This window comes from Xyrauchen texanus, chromosome 30, assembly GCF_025860055.1.
Source record: "Xyrauchen texanus isolate HMW12.3.18 chromosome 30, RBS_HiC_50CHRs, whole genome shotgun sequence".
In the NCBI taxonomy this organism is placed as follows: Eukaryota; Metazoa; Chordata; class Actinopteri; order Cypriniformes; family Catostomidae; genus Xyrauchen; species Xyrauchen texanus.
Genome location: NC_068305.1, coordinates 5,006,065 through 5,032,632, shown reverse-complemented (window position 1 = coordinate 5,032,632; position 26,568 = coordinate 5,006,065). Strand labels below are relative to the sequence as shown.

At 42.7% G+C, this 26,568-nt stretch overlaps 1 protein-coding gene across 7 annotated transcripts in view; it reads right to left on the bottom strand.

The window, feature by feature from the left end:
- rps6kc1 (ribosomal protein S6 kinase polypeptide 1) overlaps positions 1–26,025 on the bottom strand; it is a 167,785-nt gene extending 141,760 nt beyond the window's left edge. For all 7 annotated transcript variants that reach the window (XM_052098579.1, XM_052098583.1, XM_052098581.1 and 4 more), the window contains exons 1-2: positions 25,851–26,025; positions 25,212–25,247 (exon numbers count right to left, since the gene is read on the bottom strand). In XM_052098579.1, coding sequence (XP_051954539.1) covers positions 25,212–25,247; positions 25,851–25,952 — 138 coding nt within the window. In that variant the 5' untranslated portion in view covers positions 25,953–26,025. The remainder of the gene's footprint in view (positions 1–25,211; positions 25,248–25,850) is intronic.
- Positions 26,026–26,568: the final 543 nt, after the last annotated feature.

Here is a 26,568-nt window from a genome sequence, read left to right as displayed (position 1 = left end):
TCTTTCTCTCAAAATCTCTTGAGAAGTTGAAGCTCCGTCCCCCAGACTCTGATTTAGCAGGGTGTAATACACCGATTCCTCAAGACCTTTTCCAAAAGCAAACCCAAGGTATCTGTCGCTTTAGGGGGGTGTATGCTACTCCCAAAAATAGTACAGAGCAGGTGGCCAATATGTAGATACCTAAATAACTGCGACCCAAAAGAATTGGGAATCCCAAAATTTTGACCATATTTTCAAAAGGACCTCACACTCCACTCTCATATAGGTCACAAAGTGTATTAACCTACCTAACAATCCACTCCGTCCAGCAGAAAGTGGAAATATTAATAAATAATTTATGGTTCAGCCATATGCTCGAAGCAACATTTAAATAAATGTCCAAATTGAACACTCTGGACACTTTTGTCCATACCGAGTGCAAATGAGAGTTAATGGGGTGTATCTTAACAATTAACATCTCTGGTTAGTTTAATAGAAAGGTTTTACAATGGCAAAATTGGGGCAAGAACTTCCTGTTCAATACAAAACCAGGGAGGGGCTCTCTCAGGTGGAAGAGAACAATGAGCCAAATGTCTGAGACCGAATGCATAAAATAAAATCTTGGGTAGGCCTAGCCCACTTTCTCAATCGGCCTATGTAACTTACTGGAATGTAATCTGGGACGCTTACCATTCAAAATGAAGGACTTCGCTATGCTTTCAAATTGCTTGAAATAATAGAGGGGACATCTATATGGAGAGATTGTAGCAGGTAGTTGAATATTGGAATACAAATCATTTTGAAGGAGTCACTATGCAACATGCCGCCATGTGAGGATAGTAACTGTGAACGGCAAGCTCGGAGCACTTTGCTAGTTTTAACACTTTTAATGAGATAAACCAGTGAGATTCGATACACACTGTTCCCTAACTGTTCTAGGAGGACAATATGTTAAAGAATTCAAAATCCTCGAGTTCTGGAGACATTAAAAGACACTTACGCGCTCAAGCAGACACCCCCGAGCAGGCCGCGAGCCTGGGAGTCGATTTAGACGGAGAGGTACGGGAAATGCGGCGAGAGATGCTGAACATGTCGGCAATGCTGTCGAAGGTCGTTGCTGACATGGAGGATCTTGCTATGTTACATTGATCAATCACTGCAATGGAGGCGAAATTCACTGAGGTGGTTACAAGAGTGGGGGATGTCGAGAAACGGATCGATTATCTGGAGTCATCAGAGAGGGAATTATCTGCTAATACGCTAGCGACCAAGGTGGATTTGGAGTGTCTGGGAGAAGTTGGAGGACATGGAGAACTGTAGCCGGCGGAATAACATCTGTATTATCGGAATTCCTGAGTCCAAAGAGGGTCACAGAATATGGTGAAATTCCTGGATGCGCTCCTTCCAAATCTGCTCAACATAACAGGCCATAAGATGGAAATCGAGTGAGCTCACCGGGTTCCTCCTTGGAGATCCGTGGAGGGAGACGGGCCCCGATCAATTCTGGCCAAATTTCTGAGATCATCCAATAAAGATCTTGTGTTACGAGAGGTGAGGAGTAAATGAAGGCTTTCTTAGAAGAACCACAGCATTTTCATGTTCCCAGACTTTGCAAATTCGACAAGAGAGAAACATGATCCATTCAAGGGATGCAAGAAACTTTTACATCAACGGAAGTTCGCTTTTGCACTGATATTCCCGGCCAAATTGAGAATAGATGCTAAGGATGACCGTAAAACATTCACATGCCCACAGCAAGCGATGTCCTTAATAAAAATCAATGGCGCGAGAAAGTCATCTTGTGGTACTCGTGTTGCAGCCGAGTGGAATGGCTCACTGGACATTCACTTGACTGTTCATGGAAACGGAGCACTTTTTTGTTGCAGGTTCCGCCTAGCGGCTGGAATTTATTTTGTAGAGTAACACACACCTTCAGGACAGTTTTATCGATGAAACTACACACTCTTTGTACTTATTCCTCCTATTGGCTGAAGTTTGTTTTATAGATTATCTTTTGCCGTGTAATTCTGTCTCACAAAATTTGTATAGAAACACCGGACTTAATCCGATGGCAAAGTTGACATGGGGGCTTACATAGGCATGCATGGACAGTTTGAGTTTGGAGGGATGGACGCCATTTGCTGCTCTCGTGTACGGGGTTAATGTGCACATTTTTTTGTTTTGTTTTGTTTTGTTAGGGGGAATGTTCGGGTTTTGAGGGATGCAGTAATGTTGGTATGTGGTCTTTATAATGTTAATTTAGACACATTATCTATTTTTCCTCATATGTCAAAATGTCAAATGTTAACAAGTTTAGATTTGAATGTGAATGGGTTGGGGCACCCTATAAAAAGAAGGAAGGTTATTTCTCTTCTTAAGCATAAGAAATATGATTGTGACAGGGCAGAGGGTGGGGCCCGGTGGTGATTCTGGACACCCGGTCCCTTATCAGGCTAATTAAGCCTCCGGGAGGGAAAAGTCTGACTGCGGATGGTGGTGCAACAAAGAGAGATAATTTACGGGCAGCTGCTTTGTCATGTGTGTGTTTGTGTCTTTTGTTTAAGTTTATCATTAAAACTATTATTTATATTATTAAGCCGGTTCTTGCCTTAGAGGGGGTACTAAACTGTTACAGGAAGTACCCGCCCTATTTTAATTATTTCTGTTTCCCTCCCCTACCAGATTCAGGAAGGCAGAGATGACCTGCTGGCAGACGGGGCTTAGGGCATACTGTAAGGTATGGCGGAGGATCAGTGGCTTTAACAGATTCCCGAACAAACAAGAACTTACTGTTAAAAACCCCTCTAATTACTGAAATAGTGCCAACCAGCCTCCACAAGCACAATAAATGTATTGACAAAGAGACAATGAACTATTGACAGAGAACCGCATGTGACATCCGCATGCTCACCACGTGCTTATCGTGTGGACAGGAAGGGGGAAACTTTGAACGTAAAAATGTGTGTGTGTGTGTGTGTTTTTCAGTTAAACACAGAACTGCATATTGCTAATGAAATACGTGTAATCCCTGTATGTTGTGTATTTCTGAGGTATATCAAACTCGTTAGAACTGTTTCAGTTGTGTGTTTTAAACTCTGAGGCCTCATATTTAATAGCCTCAGTGTATATTCCCCTATTAAGTGTACTAAATATACCTTTCTTGGTATCAAATTAAACCTTACGATTTGTCCGAGCTGAATTCGAATATAAGATCTCTGTAGAATGATATTACGTGATGTTTTACTATCTTTTGAGTCATTCAGCCCAAAATCTCTTACTGTCATAAACATGCAAATGAGCTTTGACAAAGGAACTCTCTCATGCTGTAATGGAGAGTAATGGAGGCCTTACGACCTCCAAAGGAATGTTCAGAGAAGTGCTGACCCTCCCTTCATTCTCTTACTGAGAAAGAGAAATGAACCCTGTTAATCCTATATATATATTCTATATATCCATGTGATAAATATTGACATGTATCTAATGTGCCATCTCACATTTTCCCTTAAATGTGCTTGATCTATGTTTTCTTGCAAACTAATGGGTTAATGTTTCAGACTTTGCATACTATGGTTAACCAAAATCATATGTGTGGCATATTTGGTCTCTATAACTTGGTATTTTGAAGATTGAAATGACTGTGTACATGATATGTCGATAACAACAACATATTAGTATTAAAAGTATATTTCCTATTTTCTTTCTTGCACATGCAATGGGCAATTTTACAACAAAGAGCAATAAACCAAATTCCCGCCTAGAACTCAAACCCTTCTTATTGGTCGAGCCAATGAGAGGTGGGACCTGTTTCCCGAGGGTATAAAATTGCTGCGCCCACTTCCTCTATCCCCTCTCTTATCTCTTCGCTCTGTTATGCTCCTCTGGCTTCCTGCCTTTCTGGTTCTCTGAGCCTTGTGCTCTCTCACTCTCTCGCTGAATGATGCCAAACTGAAGGCCCCAAGGGCTCCCAAGCGTGTGCCAGGCTACGGCCTCGACTGCCCATTCACCAAGATCCTCTGACTCTCACTGGCTCTCTCTCATCAAGACAACATCATCAAAGATCAACTGGAGCCTCAACAAATTGCATCAGGACAGTTTAATTCAAATGGGACATGCAAGTATCAAACTTAGTCTCATTATTTGATACATTAAGTATCCTTAACCCCTTTCTAAAAAGGGCGTGTCAGAACTAATATGATGGTTTGCTCAGGCTGCTGATCTGCTGAACTTCAAACAATGCTATAACTTCTTGCCTTCCTGTATTCTGCTTCAGCCCTCTTTCCCTTGGTAAACTGTATGAATGTATGTATATGTATGTTAGAGTAGTTTAAATGTTTATTCTAGTTAATAAAGTCTTGTTCATGTCACATGTAAAGTTGTCTGTGTCTCAAGCTCATATCTAAAGTCACTAATCATAGATTTTGACTACTTGCTCTTAATACTTGGTAAGAAAGACATTTCCCTTGCCCCGGAAATGTACATTTCTATTAATTAATTAATTAATAACCAAAATTGAGTGTTCACGGGATGAACCGAGTATTTGGTTGTAATGTTAATGTAGCTACATCAAGTTAACCCGATTAACTGATCCAAATATTCATAATCGATTATAACAAGTTATGATTGATTATTAATATTTCATAGAGCTGATTCGCTTCCTAATGGTGGAAGAATATAGAGCTGATTCGCTACAATGCCCTCCCCAGGGAAAGAGGATCTTGAAGGGATGTTGCAAGCCGCTGGCACCCCCCATGATATAATATTGGGAGGAGACTTTCATTTATTGATGGACTCATTCCTTGAGCATAGTGTGAAGCAAAAGTGTGCAAGGCCCTTAGAGAAACATTTGAGCTTCAAAAGATGTGTAATGGATTATACATTTTTTTATCAGTTCATAAGATTTACTCTAGAATAATTTTTTTATATCCAAATCCCTCATTTCATCTGTTGTCGATTGCTCAATTGGAAACATTTTAGCCTCAGATCACGCTCTTGTGTGTAGAGGTGTTGCCACATATGAAGAAAAGGAAATCATATAGTTGTCGCTTTAATGTATTCCTATTGCAAAATCTTGAATTCCAATAAATGTTAAAGGCTGAGATCAATGTCTATATGGAGACCAATTGGTTCTCAGTATCATCTGTGGGCGTGGCTTGGGAGGCATTTGAGGCGGTTCTTAGGGGCGGTTCTTCACCAAAAATCCAAAGCACAAGAACGTCTAGGTTACTGTCGTAACCCCCGTTCCCTGATGGAGGGAACGAGATGTTGTGTCGATTAAGTGACACTAGGGGTCTCTCTTGAGAGCCTCAGTTGCCTCTGAGCTTTGAGAAAAGGTCAATGAGAATTGCCAAACAGAATTTGCATGTCCCTCCCCATTTTCATTGAGGAGCAGAGAATAAGGTTCAGCCATTACAATGGTAGGGGGGACACCTAGACAGGCCGCGGCAGGCTGCACGTAACCTTCACCAACGCCACATAATAACGTCATACACTTTATAGATTCCTGGCATCCCTCTTCTCTTGGGGGAGCGACATGCCAAGGAATCTATAAAGCGACATGGGAGTAGGCCAAGCCAGCCGCGGCCTTTTCTCTCTCTATGTTTACCATAGGGCTGTTAGAAGGGGCTGAGGCCATCTAATGCAATAACATGCATCGGGAAGGTGTTCTTTTCCGATCCTATTCTTTCAGGGGAAAAGGGGGAAAAGACCCCACGGAGACTGAATCCTGCCCAGGCTGGGGAAAAAAAACGACTCCAGTCGCTGCTGACTCCAGTGGAGGAGATGGCGGGCGAGATGCAACATTTGACGAGAGCCTACCGCCTTGGCGATTTATGTACGCCACCGTTGTGGTGCTGTCTGAATGGATTAAGACATGCTTGCCATGAATCAGCGGGAGAAACCTGCGGAGGGCAAGAAATACAGCCAGCAACTCTAGGCAGTTGATGTGACAAAGCAGTCGTGGTCCTGTCGAGGAACCGGCAGCTGCGTATCCATTGCACACGGTGCCCCAACCCAGTTTAGAGGCATCTGTGGTGACTACAACATGTCTGGACACTTGCTGTAGGGGGACTCCTGTCCACAGAAAAAAGAGGTCTGTCCAAGGGCTGAATAAGTGACGACAGAGAGGGGTGAAAATCACACGGTATGTGTGATTACACCAGGTAATATTAAGTCAGGGAGCAAAGTTGCATCCCTAAACAGTTGTGCTGAGGGGGAACTCAAAGCACTTACCTTGCTCCGCCTACCCAAATCGGGGTGGGAAAATGACTGAGGAGGAGGTCCTATGGGGGCATCCTCTAGACTCCTCAGAACCAGCCCGCCGGGACTCTGCAGTCGAAGTCGTGGAGGCAAATAGACCGCATCTCAGGTGCCGTGACTGCAGGTGTTTGGCGTCAGACCGCCATGAGAATGGCGTGTGGACACCGGTTAGATGAATCAATGAGTAAGGAAGTTGTGCCCGGTCGGTGTGTTGCAAAATGTTTCCCTGCTGGCCCTCCACCAGAGGATGGAGTGGTTTAGAGGCCAGCTCCATAGCGGTCATCTCACTCCCTGAGTCGATCATCTCAGGAACGCTTGGGAGCCTTTCGGGTCCCTGAAGGTGTTCGTGAGGTGGGGGAGTCAGCTTCCTGCGGGGAGCTCCATGCTGGGGCCGAGAGCTGGACCTGGGTTGGGGCGGAGCTGCCAGAGCTTTCGCAGCCGCAAGGGGATGGCGAACAGACCTCGTGCTCTTAAATGACGAGGAGGCATGATGTGTTGAATGGCCTCTGTTTGTTTCTTCACCGCTGAAAACCGTTGGGCAAGGTCCTCAGCAGCGTCACCAAATATGCTGGTCTGGGAGACGGGGGCGTTGAGAAAGCAAGCTTTGTCAGTATCCCGCATTTCGACCAGGTATAGCCACAGATGTCGTTCCTGGACCACGAGGGTGACCATCGCCTGTCCGAGTGCCGTGCTGTGACCTTCGTGGCCCGGGGGGCGAGGTCAGTTGCTGAGTACAGTTTCTGCAGCACATCGGGATCAGGACTACCCAAGTGCATTTCTTTAAGTGCCTTGGCCTGATGGGTTTGTGCAGGAGGGCCGTGGCATGTAGAGTGTAGGCAGCCAGGCTTTGTAGGCTTTGGATGCCAGGGATGATGTCGTCCTACAGGCCTTGGAGGGGAGTACAATCCTGCAAGGTGGGCATAGGTGCACCAAAAGCTCTTTGTCCACTTGGGGTGCCGTCGAGGGTAGTGAGAGCGGATGAACGAGGAGGTCGGTTTTGGGCAGTAAAAGGTGCCCTCCGTGACTTCGTCAGCTTGTCATGCACTTCCGGGAAGAAAGGGAAAGGGCTTTGGGGGTGGCATGGCTGTAAGCGGTGCCCTGACCCGAGGAACCAATCGTCTAGCTGAGAGGGTTGAGGGGGGGTACGGGGATTTCCGGTTCAGCCCAACGCTCATGGCGGCCCGGGCATCAGCGCATCAGGCTGGGCGAGCAGACCCGAAGGTGGCTGCCCAGTTGAGTCCTCAGTGTCAGACACTGCAACACTCTCCGATGCAGCAGCGATATACTCATCCAGCTCGGGGGTCCAAAGGAGACATCAGAATGGCCGTGGGGATTCACCCGGTGAAACCGCACCCGCTGTATTCCCCAGATCACGTTCATCGCCAGCCACAATGGCCTCAATCCAGTAGGAAGGCGTGGCGAGGGGGGCGGTTAATGTGGCTTTCCCTCGGAGGAAGTAAAGACGTGATTGCAACGTTGCCATGGTCATGTTCTCACAATGAGAACATGAACCATTCATAAACGCTGCCTCTATGTGATCGCAGCCCATACATGTGAGGCAGAGCCCATGACCGTCAGAAGTGGAGAGATATCTCCCGCATCCAGGAACTACACAAAGGCAGAAAGGCATCTTTAAAAATACGTTCAACCCCAATGTGTTACTCTTTTAGAGAAAACACTCTTTTAGAGGGTGTTTGCTCTTTTAGAAGCACTGTCGAAGCACCCAGGGGTATAGACTGCGCTGGCGTGCAGAGAAGTGAAAGCCGCTGGTAATGCGCCGTAAGGTCAAACAGCAAAAGCTCTGTAACTATATGTATAAGTGATGTCATAACTTTACTAAATGGGTTAGCCAAAATTTGACAGTATTTTTTAATCTAGCTGGATCAGGAAAATTGGACGGTAACTCTTAAACTCAATTTGATCTTTGTCATTTTTAAGAATCAGACTGATCCGGGCTTGTATCATGGTTGGCATGGAGAATTATGAGGCGGCCGCCTCCAACTGTTGACGAAATTCAGGTCATGTGCAGAGATAGACCCCATGTGATGCTCAAGCACCAGCCCTCTTTCAATAGATAAGTGCCTTTTTTGCAAGTAATTTCTTATTTTTTAATTTATATTTTAGTTTTTATTTAAATGTGGCCATTGGCATCAATTCTCAATTAAACATGTGCCTGACATCTGCATTTAAGCTGTAATTCTGTGAGACCACACAAGACCCTGTCTCTCCCCTTCTTTGTCTACCTGACCAGCCTTCATTTGTGACAGCCAGGTAAGGATAATGTTTGACCTAAACTTCAACATTGTTTGCCACTGCTGTGAAATTAAACCATTATAAAAAAAAAAGTCTCCATAGAGCTAGCATAACTTAGGTAATAGCCCTCCATTAAGCTGAACATCAAACAAGATAATCAGGCATTGCCTCAAAATAGTGTCGTGCAGGGTCGGAAATGCCCTCAAAATTCTATATTTGAATTGCTCCTGTTTGAGTTGTTTTTATATTGATAACATTACATAGTCAATCCTCTGTGGGCACAGGAGATGCCGGCGCGATCACCTGACTTTTTTCCTGATAACAGCAGAAAGAAATACTCTGTCATTTGTGGTCATACTGTAGTAACCTAGGCTTGCTTGGTAATTCTGACAATTGATTTGAACTGTGGTAACTTGTATAACTGACAAATTAATGATTATAGCCTATATTTAAAATGTGTGCAATGTTTTATCCATGTTGCATACAAAGGAATTAACCAGTATGATTTGTAACCAGGGATTTTCATGTTTTGTTACCTACACATACAATATAAATGAAAGAATGTCATGTTTTGTATGTAAACGCTTGCTTTGTTACATGGAGGAAGCTGATGACAACGAATATCATGTCTCTTGAACCATTCTCAAGATATAAAAATATAAAAGAATCTGAAGCAAAGGACCGTATCTTCTCATAAGACTATGCAAAGTCACTTCTGATTGGCGCATGACACCTTTGGGGATGCGGCCAATTTCAGTTCAAATGTTTCCAAACAGGAAGAACACGCTCTCTTCCTCTTCTCTTCTCTCTTCCCTCTCTGCTGGTCTCTCCTGCTTTTCTGACTGCTCAGACTTCACTCTGACCCTTCCCTCGTGTTCTTCTCTGGATCTCTTCGGAACCAGATCCAAAGTCCTGAGGAAGCTCGTCACACTCTACGGTTCACACACCCATGAGAAGGCCTCGCTTCAAAGCCAACCTCATCATTCATACAGACAATAACTATCCGGTTTTACAGAGGTACAAAACATCGATGGAACGAACTTTCGACTAAGAGCCAAGAACCAAGCAACACAAAGAATGCAAGAAAACACCACTACACGCAAGTACAGCTCCAATATTGTGTTCAAAGTGATGGTGTATTTGTTGAATACTTTGAGTAATCCGAAAGCAAATCGATGTAGAAGCAAATAAGGTTAAATGCATAAAGCATTAAAGCATTGTCAACAGACACCATAAAGATAATTTTCACTGTATTGATCATTGATTTCACATTCTGTCACTCTTCTCACAAACCTTATGTATATACGTGTTAGATTAGATTTATGTTTAGAATAGCAATAAAGTTTGTCTGTATTCAAAGATGATATATTTTGAGAAATAATCTCATACCTGTTTCTAAAATATTTAGCTTCAAAGCTATACCTAAAAATTTTCAATAAGCCATGAGAATAATATCCCTCAAATAAGTGAAATAATCATAATTCACTTATTAATGCTAATTCTTTACAGTAGAAATTGTGAGCGGATACAAGACATTGTATTAAGATTTTAATGGTGGAGAATTTATTCAGACAAATAATCTAGTTATTTGTAATTTATCTCATATTTCCAAAATGGATTAAATTCATTATTTTCCTCAAAATTCTAAAAACAATACCCCATAATGACAACTTGAAAGAAGTTTGTTTGCAATCTTTGCAAAATTATTAAAAAGAAAAAAAAAACGAAGAAAAAACAAAATCACATGTACAGACGTATTCACAGCCTTTGCTCAATACTTTGTTGAAGAACCTTTGGCACCAATTACAGCCTCAAGTCTTTGTGTATGATGCTTCAAGCTTGGCACACCTATTTTTGGGAAGTTTCTCCCATTCTTCTTTGCAGGACCTCTCAAGCTCCATCAGTTTGGACAGTGCACAGCAATTTTCAGATATCTCCAGAGATGTTCAATCGGGTTCAAGTCTGGGCTCTTGCTGGGCCACTCACAGAACTGTCCCGTAGCCACTCCTTTGTTATCTTGGTTGTGTCCTTAGGGTCGTTGTCCTGTTGGAAGATGAACCTTCGCCCCAGTCTGAGGTCCAGAGCGCTCTGGAGCAATTTTCATCAAGATGTCTCTGTACATTGCTGCATTCATCTTTCCCTCGATCCTGACTAGTCTCCCAGTTCCTGCCACTGAAAACATCCCCACAGCATGATGCTGCCACCACCATGCTTCACTTCACCAAATGCTTTGGTTCTCAAAGAAAGCCTTCCTTTACTCTTTGCCTTGCGTAACACAAGAACTTTATCGGATGATCTCAGAAATTTGGCCAGAATTGATTGGCAACTGTCTTCCTCTGTGAATCGCCGAGCAGGAAGCATGCGAGCTCACTTGATTTCCAGCTTATGGTCGGTCATGTAGAGCAGAATCGGGAAGAGCTCATCCAGGAATTTCACCATATTCTGTCCCTCTACTCCCTCTGGGACTCCAACGATAGGGACGTTATTCTGATGGCAATGGTTCTCCATGTCCTCCAACTTCTCCCAGACACGCTCCAAATCCACTTTGGTTGCTAGCGGATTAGCAGATAACTCCCTCTCTGATGACTCCAGCTAATTGATACATTTCTCGACATCCCCCACTCCTGTTACCACATCAGTGAACTTTGTCTCCATGGCGGCACAGCAAGATCCTCCAAGTCAGCAACTACCTTCGTCAGCATTGTCAACATGTTCAGCATCTCCCGCCACATTTCCCACGTCTCCCCGACCAAAACAGAGGCCCGCGACCTTCTCACGTGGCGCCATGCTCACACGCCAGATGTGTGAGCTCACCGCTCACACATCTGATTCCAGCATGGCGCCACGTGACACTCCGCATATAAACGTCTGACTTCAACTGTACATATATGCTATATACAGCATGAGTTAATTCCATCCATCCGTTCGTTAGTTCATTCGTCCATCCATCCAAATGCCATGCCAATGATAATTAAAAGTAATAAAAAATATAAATTATTAACAGTAACAAGAAGAAACATTTGAAAACCAGGTTGAGATTAAAATGTATATCAATAAATAGTGTCGGCTTAATGTTATACACAATAAAAAACTTTAAGTATTAATATTTAAGTTTTATATTTAAGAGCGAAGCGATACCATTCTGCCAGAGGAAAGACACTTAGCCATATGAAGAAGCTGTCTGTCACATTACTTAACCAATCAGGTCAGAGTAAACTGCTCAACAAAAACCTAATTTGATTGGTTACAAGAAGCAGGTAGACCCACCTTCCTCCTTGTGCTTGCAAAACTCTTTTGAGTGAAAAAAGTGTGAGCGCAAAAGGAGGAGGAACAATGTACACACTGGGAAATATTTTTGCCACTAACTCAAGCTATGCACTCTTTTGCAATAGTTTTTTTTACCGTTAGTTAAGTTACAGATTCACAACACATTCACAAATTTAATTACCATTATGCAACATTAAAATAATGCAAATATTTTTTCTTATGCTTGCAACATGATTTACACCTTTACAAGATTTTCTTTGCGCATGCAAAAAAATGTTACGCTTGCAATTTGATTTACATTTTTACAAATATGAATCTGTGCATTCAAATCTTTCTATCATGCTTGTAGCTTCATTTACACTTTACAAATTTTACTCCACACATGCAAATCTTTAAGCCAGTAATTTACTTTAGAGTAATTTTTTTATTTCATGTTGACTTTAATGGTGCGTTCAGACCAGAGGCGTTGAGAGCGTCAAATCGGCCGGAAGTCATTAATTTTCTATGGCAGTCAGCGTCTCTCGGCGGCGAGATGCAGCACGGCGCCTCTTGGGTGGTGTGGGCGTCAGAGGAAAGTTCACGTGTGGGCAACATTATGGTAATGAGCTTTGACCTATGGAGTATAGATGTCCTCCGCTCTAGCGAAGTCTAGAGAACAAAACAGTGTAAACTTTGGTTCTCACCAAACATTAGTTCCGAAGACAAAATGGAGGAGAAACTGATTATTGCCGTGGTGGGTTTTCCCATAATATATGATCTGTCCCTGTTTGCTTACAGGGATATAAATAATTTTAAAAAACGATGCATGGACAAAGGTGTCTGAAATTGTTGGTGTGCCAGGTCAGTTGATATTATGATTTATATAATATTATATAATAAAATATTAAAAGATTTCATGAGGATATACGCTACTTGTGATATGTCGGCAAAAAGATACCGGTCAACATGTCTGGATGTTAGGCTTTTATTTTTGCGGGGCAAAATTGAAGAACTTAAGGTTAAATACAGCAGGCTTTTCTTGTTATAGCTGGGGACTCTATCGCGTCCTTCTAATCAAGGACGCGATAGAGCCTGTCCCTCCAACCGAAACGAAGAAGGGTTTCTACAGCCCTTACTTCGTTGTACCAAAGAAAGGCGGCGGTTTACGACCGATCTTGGACCTGCGAGTTTTCAATCGGATCCTGTCCAAACTCCCGTTCAAAATGCTCACCCAGAAACAAATTCTATCTGGCGTCCGGCATCTAGATTGGTTCGCAGCGGTAGACCTGAAGGACGCGTACTTCCACGTCTCGACCTCGACATCGACCCTTTCTACGGTTCGTTCGACGGCCAGGCTTATCAGTACAAAGTCCTCCCCTTCGGCCGGTCTCTCGCAGCACGCACAATGTGAAAGATACCACGGCCTGCCGCCAAACCTTCAAACTTGGACAGACCTCTGCTTTTTACGGGCAGGGGTACCCTTGCAGCAGGAGTCCCGACGCGATCTGGTCACAACCAACGCCTCCAAATTGGGTTGGGGCGCCGTGTGCAACGGGCACGCAGCCCCAAGCTGTTGGAACCGGGCCCCGCTGCGTTGGCACATCAACTGCCTAGAGCTGCTGGCTGTTTTCTTTGTCCTGAGGAAGTTTCTCCCGTTAATTCGAGACAAACACGTCCTAGTCAGGACAGACAGCACCACGGTGGTAGCCTACATAAACCGTCAAGGCGGAGTACGCTCCCTCCACATGTCACAGCTCGCCCGTCGTCTCCTCCTTTGGAGTCAGCTGCGACTCAAGTCACTGCGCGCCACTCACATCCCCGGCAACCTCAATGTGATAGCGGACGCGCTGTCAAGACAAAGCTTGCCCGGCGGAGAGTGGAGGCTCCACCCCCAGTCGGTCCAGCTGATCTGGCACTGGTTCGGCAAGTAGACCTGTTTGCCTCCCAAGAAACCTCCCACTGCCTGCTCTGGTATGCCCGGACAGAGGCTCCCCTCGGGGCAGATGCTTTGGCACACAGCTGGCCCGCGGGGCTGAGCAAGTACGCATTTCCCCAGTGAGCCTTCTTGCACAGGTGCTATGCAAGGTCAGGGAGGACGAAGAGCAAGTCATTCTGGTGGCCCCCTACTGGCCCACCCGGACTTGGTTCTTGGACCTCACGCTCCTCACGACAGCCCCTCCCTGGCGAATTCCCCTGAGGAAGGACCTTCTTTCTCAGGGATGGGGCACGCTCTGGTAACCACACCCAGACATCTGGAACCTCCACGTCTGGCCCCTGGACAGGATGCGGAGGATCTAGCTGGCCTACCACCGACCGTCATAGATACTATCAACCAAGCCAGAGCCCCCTCGACCAGGCATCTTTACGCCCTAAAGTGGTGTCTATTCGCAAACTGGTGTTCTTCCCTAGCTGAAGACCCACAGAAGTGCTCGTGTTACTACAGGAGAGGCTGGAGAGGAGGCTGTCCCGCCATCGCGGCTCACCACGACACGATAGACAAGTCTCTTGGCAAGCACGACTTAATTGTCAGGTTCCTCAAAGGTGCCCGGAGGCTAACTCCCTCCCGGCCTAACCTATTCCCCTCCTGGGATCTCTCGATCGTCCTCACGGGCTTCCAGAGACCCCCCCTTCGAGCCGCTAGATTCAGCTGGACTCAGGGCCCTCTCTCTCAAGACTGCCCTGCTGATCACGCTCGCCTCCATCATAAGGGTCGGGGACCTGCAAGCGTTCTCTGTTAGCGACACTTGCCTGGAGTTCGGTCCGGCAGACACATACGTGATCTAAGACCGCGACCGGGCTACGTGCCCAAGGTTCCTACCACACCCTTCAGTAAAGAAAGGTCAGGTAGTGAACCTGCAAAGCTGCCCCGGGAGGAGGCAGACCCAGCCCTTTCATTGCTGTGTCCAGTACGTGCTTTGCATTTCTATCTGGACCGCACGCAGAGCACTAGACGCTCTGAGCAGCTCTTTGTCTGCTTCAGGGGACAGCGGAAAGGGAACGCTGTCTCCAAACAGAGGCTTGCCCACTGGGTTGTCGACGCCATTTCATTGGCTTATCACACCCAGGCCATGCCCCCCCCCCCCGCGGGTCCGAGCTCACTCCACCAAGGGTGTTGTGTCCTCATGGGCACTGGCCAGGGGCACATCCCTAGCAGACATTTGCTGAGCAGCGGGGTGGGCAACACCTGACACTTTCTCAAGGTTTTACAATCTCCGAGTTGAGTCAGTATCGTCCCGTGTTTTCTCAGGTCTGAGCCCGTAGAACTCGGTAACACGCTGACGTTCTGGCCCAGGAGACCCCATCTTCGGGTCGCTGGTTGACTCCTCCCTAGCCCTTTTGGGTCCGCAGTTCAGCGGAGGCAGGTAAGGCCTCCTGCTCGGACTCCCCTGTGTGTAACTCCGCGGTACTGTCCCCTCACGAGCGGACCCCCGTGTCTCCCTTAGGCAGTTACAGCTGCCTTGGTCGCCGTGCTGTATGCTTCCCCCCTCTACGAGGCTGGATCTACCACCGCACCAACTTTTCCACATAGGTCCTAACAGACCATGTGATGTATTTGCCACTTTTTGCCTCCCCTGCCGGGTAGGTGTGGCCTCCGCAGGGTCTTCTCCCCCTGAAAGAAGGGCTAAGACCCCCTTCCCTCAATGCAGGTAAGGGCCCCGGCCGTAGTTGCTCTATGCGAGAAACATAGAGAGAAAAGAGGCCCAGCCAGGCTGGCCCGTTTCCAGGTTGGCGGCCATCACCTTGTTCCCCCCTTCAGAGTAACCAGAAGGATTCTGATGGCTTTAATGGGGCATAGGGGAAGGGTACGTGCAGTCTGACACAGTTGGTTGCCTTTGCACGTAGGAATACCTGCTCGATCCTGTATCAGCAGTTCACGTACACGGCTCAGCGCATGGCACTTTTATAAGTGGACCCCTAGTGTCACTTCTCTGACACAACGTGGAGTGCGCGACAGAAGGGGAACGTCTAGGTTACGTATGTAACCTCCGTTCCCCGATGGAGGGAACAAGACGTTGTGTCTTCCCCACCACGTCGCTGAGCCGAGCCACTGTTGTGGCCGGACCATTTCCGGCTCCTCAGAAAAATCCTGAATGAACTCCCGTATTTGCGCCGCTGAAATACCCGTATGTCCGGGGGTCGGGATATGCAAATACCAGCTGCCAACTTCTCATTGACCTTTTTTCATAGATCAGAGGTGAATATCGGCGCTCAAGAGAGACCCCTAGTGTCGCTTCTCTGACACAACGTCTCGTTCCTTCCATCGGGGAACGGAGGTTACATACGTAACCTAGACGTTATATATATTGAAACTGTTAAAGGAGCATTTTTGAGATCAAGAGCGAAATTGATTTTTTTTTTTCTCACTTGAAAAAATTTCAAAAGAAATACATATTTCAATGCTGCAAATGAATGGTTCAATATCAAAAAAACTTTAGAGAGATAGAAAATTATGTGACTAGTTTTTATAAAAATGTACATTCTTCTAGTCATCAGGCAAACCTTTCAGAGCAATATTTGCAACAACCTAAGGACTTAATACCAAATTTAAGTGATGACTTTAAAAAATTGTGTGAAGCTCCCATAACTTTACAAGAAATTAAAGATGCAACGAAGTCAATGAAAAAAGGAAAATCGTCAGGTTCTGATGGCCTTTTTAATTTTTTATGCAGTTTTGGGAACTGTTAGAGAAACCTTTTCTATTAATGGTTAAGGAATGCATAGAGAATGGTGCAATGACTCCAACAATGAAACAGGGAGGGATTTCTCTTATCCCTAAACCAGATAAAGATGCTTCCTTGATCGATAATTGGGGACCGATTACTTTGCTGAATTTTGATTATAAACTATTTGTTTCCATATAAGTCAAAAGATTAAAACAAATAATACCATTATTTGTTGCAGTCATTAGTGAAACACAAACTGGTTTCATGAAGGGACGTTGTATTAGCTGTAATATCCGTCTGGTTTTGGATCTTATTGATTACAGGGACAAAATTGTTTCAGAAGCTATTATAATATTCCTGGATTTTTATAAGGCTTTTGACACTGTGGAGTAGAGGTCGACCAATATGGGTTTTTTCAGGCCGATGCCGATCTTTTGAAATCCGGGTTGGCCGATGGGCGATAAATGCTGCCGATTTATTTTGGCCGATATGTGCTTGTTTTTAACCTCTTATTTGAACCTTTTATTTGAAAGATAAAATGTAACACAAATAATTACTTAAGATAGAGACAATTTCTCAACAAATACATTTATTGAACACTTGACCAATCTGCACTTGTACACTTAAATTAAAAATGTATAACGTAAAAACATATTGTATAAATAATGTATAACAAATATATTAAATAAACAAAGCAGGTGTTATGATCTGCTCCGAGACACGAAGGTTGAGATCCAAATGCAGCTTTAATTAAGGGGCAATCCAGACACGTAATCCAATATTCAGAGCATCCAAGAGAAGCACAGGCATAACTTGGGATGGGTATCGTTAAGGTTTTAATGGTATTACTACTCTTACCGATACTGCTTATCGATCCGGTACTTTAACGGTATTCTTAACGGTTCTTTTTGTTATATTAAGAGTTCTTGTTTAACAAAGATAAACAAAAGATAAACAATTACACAAAGATAAACGTTATATAGGCACAGTGATTTAATTTCAGGAAGGTCTACTAACATTACTGTTCAGGTGTGGTCTAAAAAGAAATCTAATAAAGTAATCAATTGCAAAATAACACTGCATAGTTTATCATAGATGGATTAATTCTTATTAATGCAGAAGTTATTCATTCAAGAGCTTTAAGTGATTTTCTCTTTGCCTTGTGTTGTTTGATTCACAGTAATGGCTCAATCGTCAGCATGTTTATTAGACTGCTTCCCCTTTAAGACCGAGTGCAGATCTAATAGGCTCATGATGCACCATATTTTCTCCCAACTATTTCCATAACTACGTCCATTTAAGACATAAACTGTGTTTAAGTGTATCTCCAAGCCGGTCGTTTTGACATATTTTTGTTTATAGTTGATCGTTTAGACCAGGGGTCCCCAAACTACGGCCCGCCCCCACATTTGGACCGGGCCTCTGAACAATGCCATGCAGAGAAATATTTTTACAATTTAAATTTTAAATATGTTTTAATCATATCATATTTGTATTTGATAATACATATTGGCTTTCAAAATAAAATTTCCCTTAGTTATAATTATTAAAGTAGCCAAATTATTTGTTAGATTCACCCGGATTAACGTTCCATCGTGATCGAGCGGGTGCACGCGATCCAGCAAGAAATTTTAAAGTGACAACAAAATGGCCAAACGGTTGGGAAAGAGAAAAGTTGATTCAGAATGCAGGGTATTTAACCAAAAGTGGACAAGTGATTATTTTTTTGTTCAATGCAAAGAAATAGCTGTTTGCCTCATCTGTCAAGAAACAGTCTCCGTGTTCAAAGAATACAATCTGCGCCGACACTATGAAACCCGCCACAGAGACAAGTATGCAAGTTTACAAGGCCAACATGAGAGCAGACAAAGTGTCGAAGCTAAAAAGTGGACTATCTGCTCAGCAAAATACGTTTGTACGGCAAACCCAGTTGAACCAGTCATCCATTCGAGCTAGCTTTCAGGTAGCTAAACTGATTGCAACCTGCGGTAGGCCATTCAGTGATGGTGAGTTTGTAAAGAAATGTATGAATGCTGTTGCGGAGGATGTGTGCCCCGATAAGAAAGACGTCTTAAATGCGGTGAGTCTGTCCGCAAGTACAATCACCAGACGAATTGAAGAAATGGGGTATAATGTATATGCCCAGCTGAAGGAAAAAGTGAAAGAATTAGATTTTTTTGCATTAGCGCTGGATGAAAGTAATGACGTGCAGGACACGGCACAGCTGCTCATTTTTCTTCGCGGAGTTAGATCAAACTTTGAGGTGTCCGAGGAGCTGGCAGCCCTAAAAAGTCTCAAAGGTACTACGACAGGGGAGGATATTTTTGGTAAAGTGTGCCAAACGATAGAAGAGTTGGATCTAGACTGGTCTAAGCTGGCCAGCATCACGACTGACGGAGCTCCTAGTATGGTTGGCGCATCAAGGGGACTGATAGGACGCATGAATAGAGAAATGGAGGAAAGAGGTCTCATGCCCCCTTTACAAGTACACTGCCTAATTCACCAGCAAGCACTGTGCTGCAAAGTTCTGAAGTGGGAATCGATTATGAAAGTGGTGTCGTCATGCAGCCATGGGGACTTGTGACTTGGTGACTTGGACTCGAGTCGACTCGCTATTTTTATGACTTGTGACTTGACTTGACAAAAAATAAAATACTTGAGACTTGACTCGGACTTGGAAGTTAAAGACTCGGGACTTGACTTGAGACACGAAGACTTGAATGACTTGAGTGTTAATCACATCATGTTTTCAGTGTGAATATAAAATATATAAATTATTTAAAAAAATAAAGTTGATCCAGCTGGAGCGCAGGCTGAGAATAGTTTTGTCATGACTGGATCACGACACTATAGGCTATCATCAGCCATGCCCTCTCGTACCTTACGCACACCACGCCCACTTAGATCAGATAACACATCAACATGTCAGCCGGAGGGGTAACGCTACCGAGGGTCATCGCTTCGGCTTCAAAAATTATTATCAAGATGGCAAAAGATCGAACAGCTTTGCAAGACATGCAACGTTAAGATCGCAGACAGCCAGACGACAACCTCCAATTTCGTCCGCCATTTGAAGAGCCATTCTGCCCAGTAAGTGCTTGTCAATTTGTTAATTTTATCTGGTTACGGGTCCTTGAAATCCTTGAAAGTTTGTGAATCTGAAAAATAAAATTCAAGGCCCTGGAAAGTTCTTGAAAATAAACATACATAGATACAGGTCCTTGAAAGTGCTTGAATTTATTTTGTGCAAGAAGTTTTCTGGAAAAAAAAATCTGTCCATTAATTTTTTATTTCGCCAACACTTCGTGGTTTATGCTGCATACTAGCCTGCTTGATTTACGTTAGTTACGCGCATTTACGTTAAGTGTTTCCCGCGCGAGGTACTTTGTTTTGTACGTTGCCATGACGTTCACGCGCGCTGGTACCTCAACGTTTCCCACTCACAGACATTGCAAAAATAGGCTTATGGATATACTCTGTGTGAGTGAGTGAGTGAGTGTGGGTGTGGGAGTGTGAGAGCGCGAGAGTGAGTGTGTGTGTGTGAGCGCGAGAGTGAGTGAGTGAGTGAGTGAGTGGGTGTGGGAGTGTGGGAGAGAGAGTGTGTGGGAGTGTGGGTGTGGGAGTGTGTGGGAGAGAGAGTGTGTGTGTGAGAGAGAGAGAGTGGGTGTGGGAGAGAGAGTGGGTGTGGGAGAGAGAGGAGAAATGTAACAAAGTTTAATGTACCTAACTGTGTTTGAGAGAGAGAGAGGGAGGTGTTCAGAGAGGAGTATGTTGGATGTTAAGCTGTTATTTGTTTTATGGACTCAATGTTGAAAATTTAAAACATTTCAAACACTGTTGGCAGAAGTGAAAAATAAATAATTTTATGAAGTTACAATTTTGTTTGATTCCATGATGTATTTTACTGAACATGAGTATTGTAATTTACTGACAGTTACTTATATCTTGTCTTTTCACTTTATTATGATCAGATTCTGCAGGTAAAATTACAATAATAAGGTGACTTGACTTGGACTTGACATAGCCTGTGACTTGACTTGGACTTGACTTGACATAGCCTGTGACTTGACTTGGACATGACTTGACATAGCCTGTGACTTGACTTGACTTGACTTGACTTGCCCAAGAAAAAAATACTTGGGACTTACTTGAGACTTGAAGGTTAAGACTTGAGACTTACTTGAGACTTGCACATGTGTGACTTGGTCCCATCTCTGGTGTCATGTATAAACTTCATCAGAGCAAACGGACTTAAACACAGGCAGTTCCAAGTCTTTCTGTCCGAGCTAGAGTCTTCTCACGGAGATGCGCTTTACAACACAGATGAACCGATGGTTAAGCCGGGGCAGAGTTTTGAGGCGTTTTTACGAGCTGCTACCCGAAATCAATGTTTTTCTTCTGACAAAGGGCAAAACTGTCCCAGAACTGATCGACACAAAAATGGAAATGGGACCTCGCCTTTTTAACAGATCGTGACAGAAATGTTGAATGGCCTCAATGTGCAGCTCCAAGGCAAGGGGAAACTAATATGTGACATGTATTCCCACATAAAAGCATTTGAGGTGAAACTAGCACTGCTTGTGGGACAAGTGCAAAAGCAAGACTTCACCCATCTCCCTGTTACCCAAAGCCTCTCAGCTGAGAAACCAGTGGTCCCATTCCCAGCTGAAAAGTCAGTGGAAGCGCTGGAAATGCTGAAGGCGGAGTTTGATGTGCGATTCCATGAGCTACATGTCCACGCTAAAGAAATCCGCCTTTTTCAGAACCCTTTTGCTGCTGACATTGACGAAGCCCTGCCTTCTTATCAGTTTGAGTTGGCTGAGTTACAGAACTGTGATGTTCTGAAAGACGCGTTTAAGCCCAACAGTCTCAATGAATTCTATACTGCCCTCCCTAACGAGACCTACCCAAACATCAGAAGGAATGCAATGAAGATGTCCACACTTTTGGCAGCACGTATATCTGTGAGCAAACCTTTTCACGCATGAAACTGATGAAAAATCCGATGAGATCAAGACTCACTGATGAACATTTGCATCAGTATTTGAGACTGGCTGTGACAGGAATGGAACCTGACATTGGACTTCTCACCAGCCAGAAACAAGCCCATAGTTCACACTGATTAGCCTAATACGCATGAGTAAGTAAATAATTTGATTTCAATAGCAATAAATATGAAAAAATGTCATTACGATAGTAATAATGCTCTTTTAATAGGCTATATATCACTTGATATGTATGGTGCATAAATAATAAATTAATCTAGCATTAGGAGGCATAATACTGTAAATCCATTTAAAATCATAATAAAATCTCCACAATAAATCACCCCGGCCCATGCCATTTTCTGTAAGACTACGGCCCTCCATTATAGAAAGGAAAAATGATGTGGCCCTCATAGAAAAAAGTTTGGGGACCCCTGGTTTAGACGCGCACATGAAACCCAAAGTAGCCTATACTTTGCTTGTCTCGTTTCGGAGCGCGCGCCGCCTTGGGAACGGTATCTCTTGCGCTCTTTTTATTATTAAACGCATCCCGCAATTTAGCAACAGTAGCTAGACTGCATTTTACAACAATCACCGATCGTGCTGATTCTGATGTTAAGTTTGAGTTTTAGGGAGAAATGTCAGTGCAAGGCTGTGAAGGGAAGGAAGTTGTGCTAGACAGAATGCGGCTTATGTATAAATATTATTTTTATAATTTTTGGAAGGCGAAATCTAAAATAAAATCAGACTAATATCACAGATCTAAAGTGTAACCAGGCTACATTTGAATGTTTAGTTCTTTCACTCATTAAGCAGGGCTCGTGTTGTGCTCGCTGTGGCACCGCGTGAGAGATCTCTCTCTCTCTCTCTGACTGCGAATAGCTAAATTGCATCACAGACAAATGGTTACATATTATTATACATAGAAATGGCTGGCGAGATAAAATAACTTTCTCTTTATAGCAATAATAAAGGTATTTTCTTAATTTCTCCAGTACCGACAGCAGAACCGATAACGTCCGAGCTTACCAAAGCCAGTCCTTCAATAGCCTATAATGCGTTGGTACCTTTTTTATTACTTATTTCTCTGCATTGAGTGACAACCCTCTCAAATATAAGACACACAAACAGAACAAATAAAAGTCTCAGATTCACTGTCTGTAATTGCAAAATTCTTGCTTATTTATTGTGACATGATAGCAACCCTTCTGCTGTGATAATGCAACTTCAACTACGCTATCAATATCCAAAGTAGCCGAACGTCATGTCACGTTTGTCGCGTTTTTTCTTGAAGTTGGCAGTAACATATCAAAAGTTTTTAATTAAATATAAAGGAGTTATACAAATTTAATCCTTACCGTTTTCTCCAAGGAACTTAGCTCCTTCCTTAGGCACTGGATGAGGTCTGCTCACTCTGCTGGAAAATGACTCTAGGGGCAGCGTGCGTTGAACACGTAGTTCCACAACAACACTAGGCTGCCCACAGATGCGCCTGCCTAATAATCGGCTTGATATACTTGGAAATTAGCCGATGCCGATTATGTTAAAAAATGCACACAAAAAAAAAATCGGCCGATTAATCAGTCGACCTCTACTGTGTAGCACCAGTTCCTTTTAAAATCATTAGCTGCTTTTGGTTTTCCTACGAAATGTATTCATATTGTTCAGATGTTATACAAAAACTTTGATAGTAGTAATTTTTGAACTCCGGTACGTCATCAAGGTTCCCTATTTGTCGTGGAATACGTCAGGGGTGCCCGCTAAGCCCTCTTTTATTTTTATTTGTAGTAGAATCTTTGTCTATTGAAATCTTACATAAAAGTAGCTTTGAAGGTATTAATATATTTAATAGAGAGTTTCGTATCTCACAATTTGCAGATGACACAACTTTGTTTCTGAAAGATAAAGAGCAAATAGAACCGGTGTTGCATACAATCAACTCTTTTTCAAATGCATCTGAACTCAATTTATCTAAATGTGAAATATTTTGTTTATATAATACCTCAAAAACCCAATTCAATTGCATACCAATCAGAAGTGAAGTGAAGTATCTGGGAATTCAGATAACCAAAAATATAATGAGCAGACAGCACTTGAATGTTTCACCACAATTAGTTAAAACTAAGAATAAATTAAATAATTGGCTTCAAAGAGATTTATCTCTATTAGGCAGAGTTTTTTTTTATCAAAAGCAGAAGGTTATCTAGATCTAGATTTGTTTACCGCTCCCTATCCTTATATATTGACAGCAACACTTCCCAAAAAATGTATCAAGTTTTCCTTGATTTTATATGGAAGAATAAATCCGAGAAATTAAAGAAAAATATTTTGGCAAATAAAAGAAGTGTGGGGGGGGCTCCAAGTTCTACATTTTGTTGACACTAATAACACATTTAAAATCAATTGGCTGAAGAGATGTTTGACTGGTAATGACTCTATGTGGTATTTTATCCCCAATAATATATTTAATAGGATTGGTGGCCTCTTGTTCTTATTGAGATGTAATTATTCTGTTGGGAAAATACCTATAAAATTGGCTAAATTCCATCAACAGGCATTGTTAGCTTGGAAGTTGGTTTACAACCACAACTTTTCTCCCCACAGATGGATTCTTTGGAAAAATATGGACATTAAGATTAAAAATAGATCGATTTTTTTTTTGGAAAAACAAAGACATTATTTTTATTGCAGACCTGTTTGATTGCAAAGGTGTTATTTTGGTATATGAGGAATTTATGAATATCAATATCCTTTGCCATTTAAAGATTATCAATCTGTTGTAAAGGAGATCCCAGAGAGAAATCATCTTTAACTTATGGTGTTGGTCATAAACCACTACCTCAGTTATATTTGGGAGGAACGTTATTATTAAGTACAACCTGTAATAACAAATTTATCCGCCAATTATCTCATTCGCAGTTAGCAATTGCACCAGGAGGAAACATTTTTTGTATGTCTTTTATTGACGACATTCAATGGAAGAAAGCGTGGTTGTTACCATACTAAAATATTGTATTTCAAATTCAAATTAAATTAGTGCATTTTAAAATTTGGCACAAAATATATCCATGTAACGCACACCTGGCGAAATTCTGTGATGCAAGCAATATGTGTACTTTTTGTAATAATAAAAGTGAAAGCATGACTTTTCTCTTGTAGTATATCTTTGAAGTTTTGGTGTGAATTGAGTAATTATTGTTTTTCTAAAATTGATAAAAATTATATTTTTTGCATTAAAGATATTATCTGTTATTTTGAACACGAGAATAAAGCATTAGTTTGTATTGTTAATTTTTTTATTCTTGTACCAAAATTGTATTTGCACAAGCAGAGGTATCTTAAAAAGCTACACAGGCTCACAGAGTTCTTCATTGATGTGAGTACTTGGTTAAATCTTTGAAATTGCTCATGAATAAGAAATGTTCTTCTTTTTTAAAGGTATTATGATAACATTTTGGTATGAGCCGTGAACTAGGACAAATATTACGTTTTTTTTTTATGTTTATTTATTTAAAGTTTTTTTCTGGGTTTTTTTTTTTTTTTTCTTCCTTCTACTGTTATTGCCTTTTTGTATATGCAATTATACATGTACAATTGCAAAAAAAATTGCCTTTACAATAAAAAAAATGTCTGGATGTTTTGCGGACCCTTTAAATATAGATCACAAAACCAAGCATTCGGAAGGAACATTACCGCCTATTTCAACAACGTCAGAGCATCCACGAATCTTCCATAGTTGTTGGCAGGGCAGCCAGAGCGAATTTTGATGCTCTCGCCGCCTCTGGTCTGAACGCACGGTAAGAGTGATGTAATTGTTGAGGGTTCTCACCTCCTGAACGTCGTCTGGGTTCTTCCGTGAAATGATCTGTGAGGAACACAATATGATCATATTTACTTTATAGGCTACAGCAAACACCTTTCATCCCTTTCTCTCTCTCTCTCTCTCTCTCTCTGTGTGTGTGTGTGTGTGTGTGTGGTACAAAAACAATTTACGAATTGATTTGTGATAGTCTTGGAGGCAAAACATATAGTGATATTGTTCCTGTGACAACTTCTCCATATGTCCTCTACGACACAACTTGCAATCATACATGTCATCACACATGTGACATTGACCACATAATTTTCTGACAGCGGACATTAGTTTGTCTTAAAGGAATAATTCATGGGGAAATATATTAAAGGTTCTGTCTGTATTTATCTCACCCTCATGTGTTCCAAACATGTATGATTTTCCTTCTTCCATTAAACACAAAAGGTTATCCTATACGATAAAATAAATAATGGGGACTGAGGCTGTCAGTCCCTAAAGAAAGTCATAAGGGTTTGTGATGACACGATGGGGAGACATTGATGACAGATTTATTATTACTATTATTATGAGGACGAACTATTCCTTTATTTTGTTTTCCTGATAAACATTAGCTTTAGCACAGAGCATCAATGCGCGGTAAATGTTTCGTCTCACCCGGGCCGTGACCTTATACACCGTGTGTCCCTTTGGATGTGTCGTGGGATCGGTGACCGTGTAGAATCGCGCGAGCTCGCCTGTGTCCCGTGCGGCACTCATCCTCACGCACACAGCGCCATAACAGTACACACTCGCACAATGGACGACACGGCCGCTGCTTGGTAATTTTCCGGGAGCGTCATGACACATATTCATGAGCCAAGAAGGATTCGTTCATTGGCCGAGACTTGCCCCGCCTAACAATGTCTGGCTTTCACCCAATCGGAAAGGTCAACGTCACGTTGCGTATTTCGCTTTCATTATCTTGCGTTCCAACCGGCTTATATGCAAACAAGCATGATAGTTTTTCGATAAAGTAGTTACAAACTGAATTTATAATAAAAACCATCCAAAGCTCTCACAGTAGATAGTTAAGTCTAGTAATGAGAATGTGAAGCTTAATGAAGTAACCAGGTGTATTGAAATATGTATTGAAAATGGGTTCATTACTCGAAGCTTCTGTAGGCCTACACGGTTCTAATTACTTCCATCTGGTGGTCAAACAATGAAGCGCCCCTTGATACCGCTGTCGTTGACAGTTTTGAAGAAATATAATTCATAATCAACTCTATTCGCTGCTTCCGTGTTTTGTTAACAAAACTGTTCATAAAGAAGTAATAACCAAGTGAAGGCGCTAAAGTGTTCCATATATGAGTTAAGATGTTACTGCGTTATG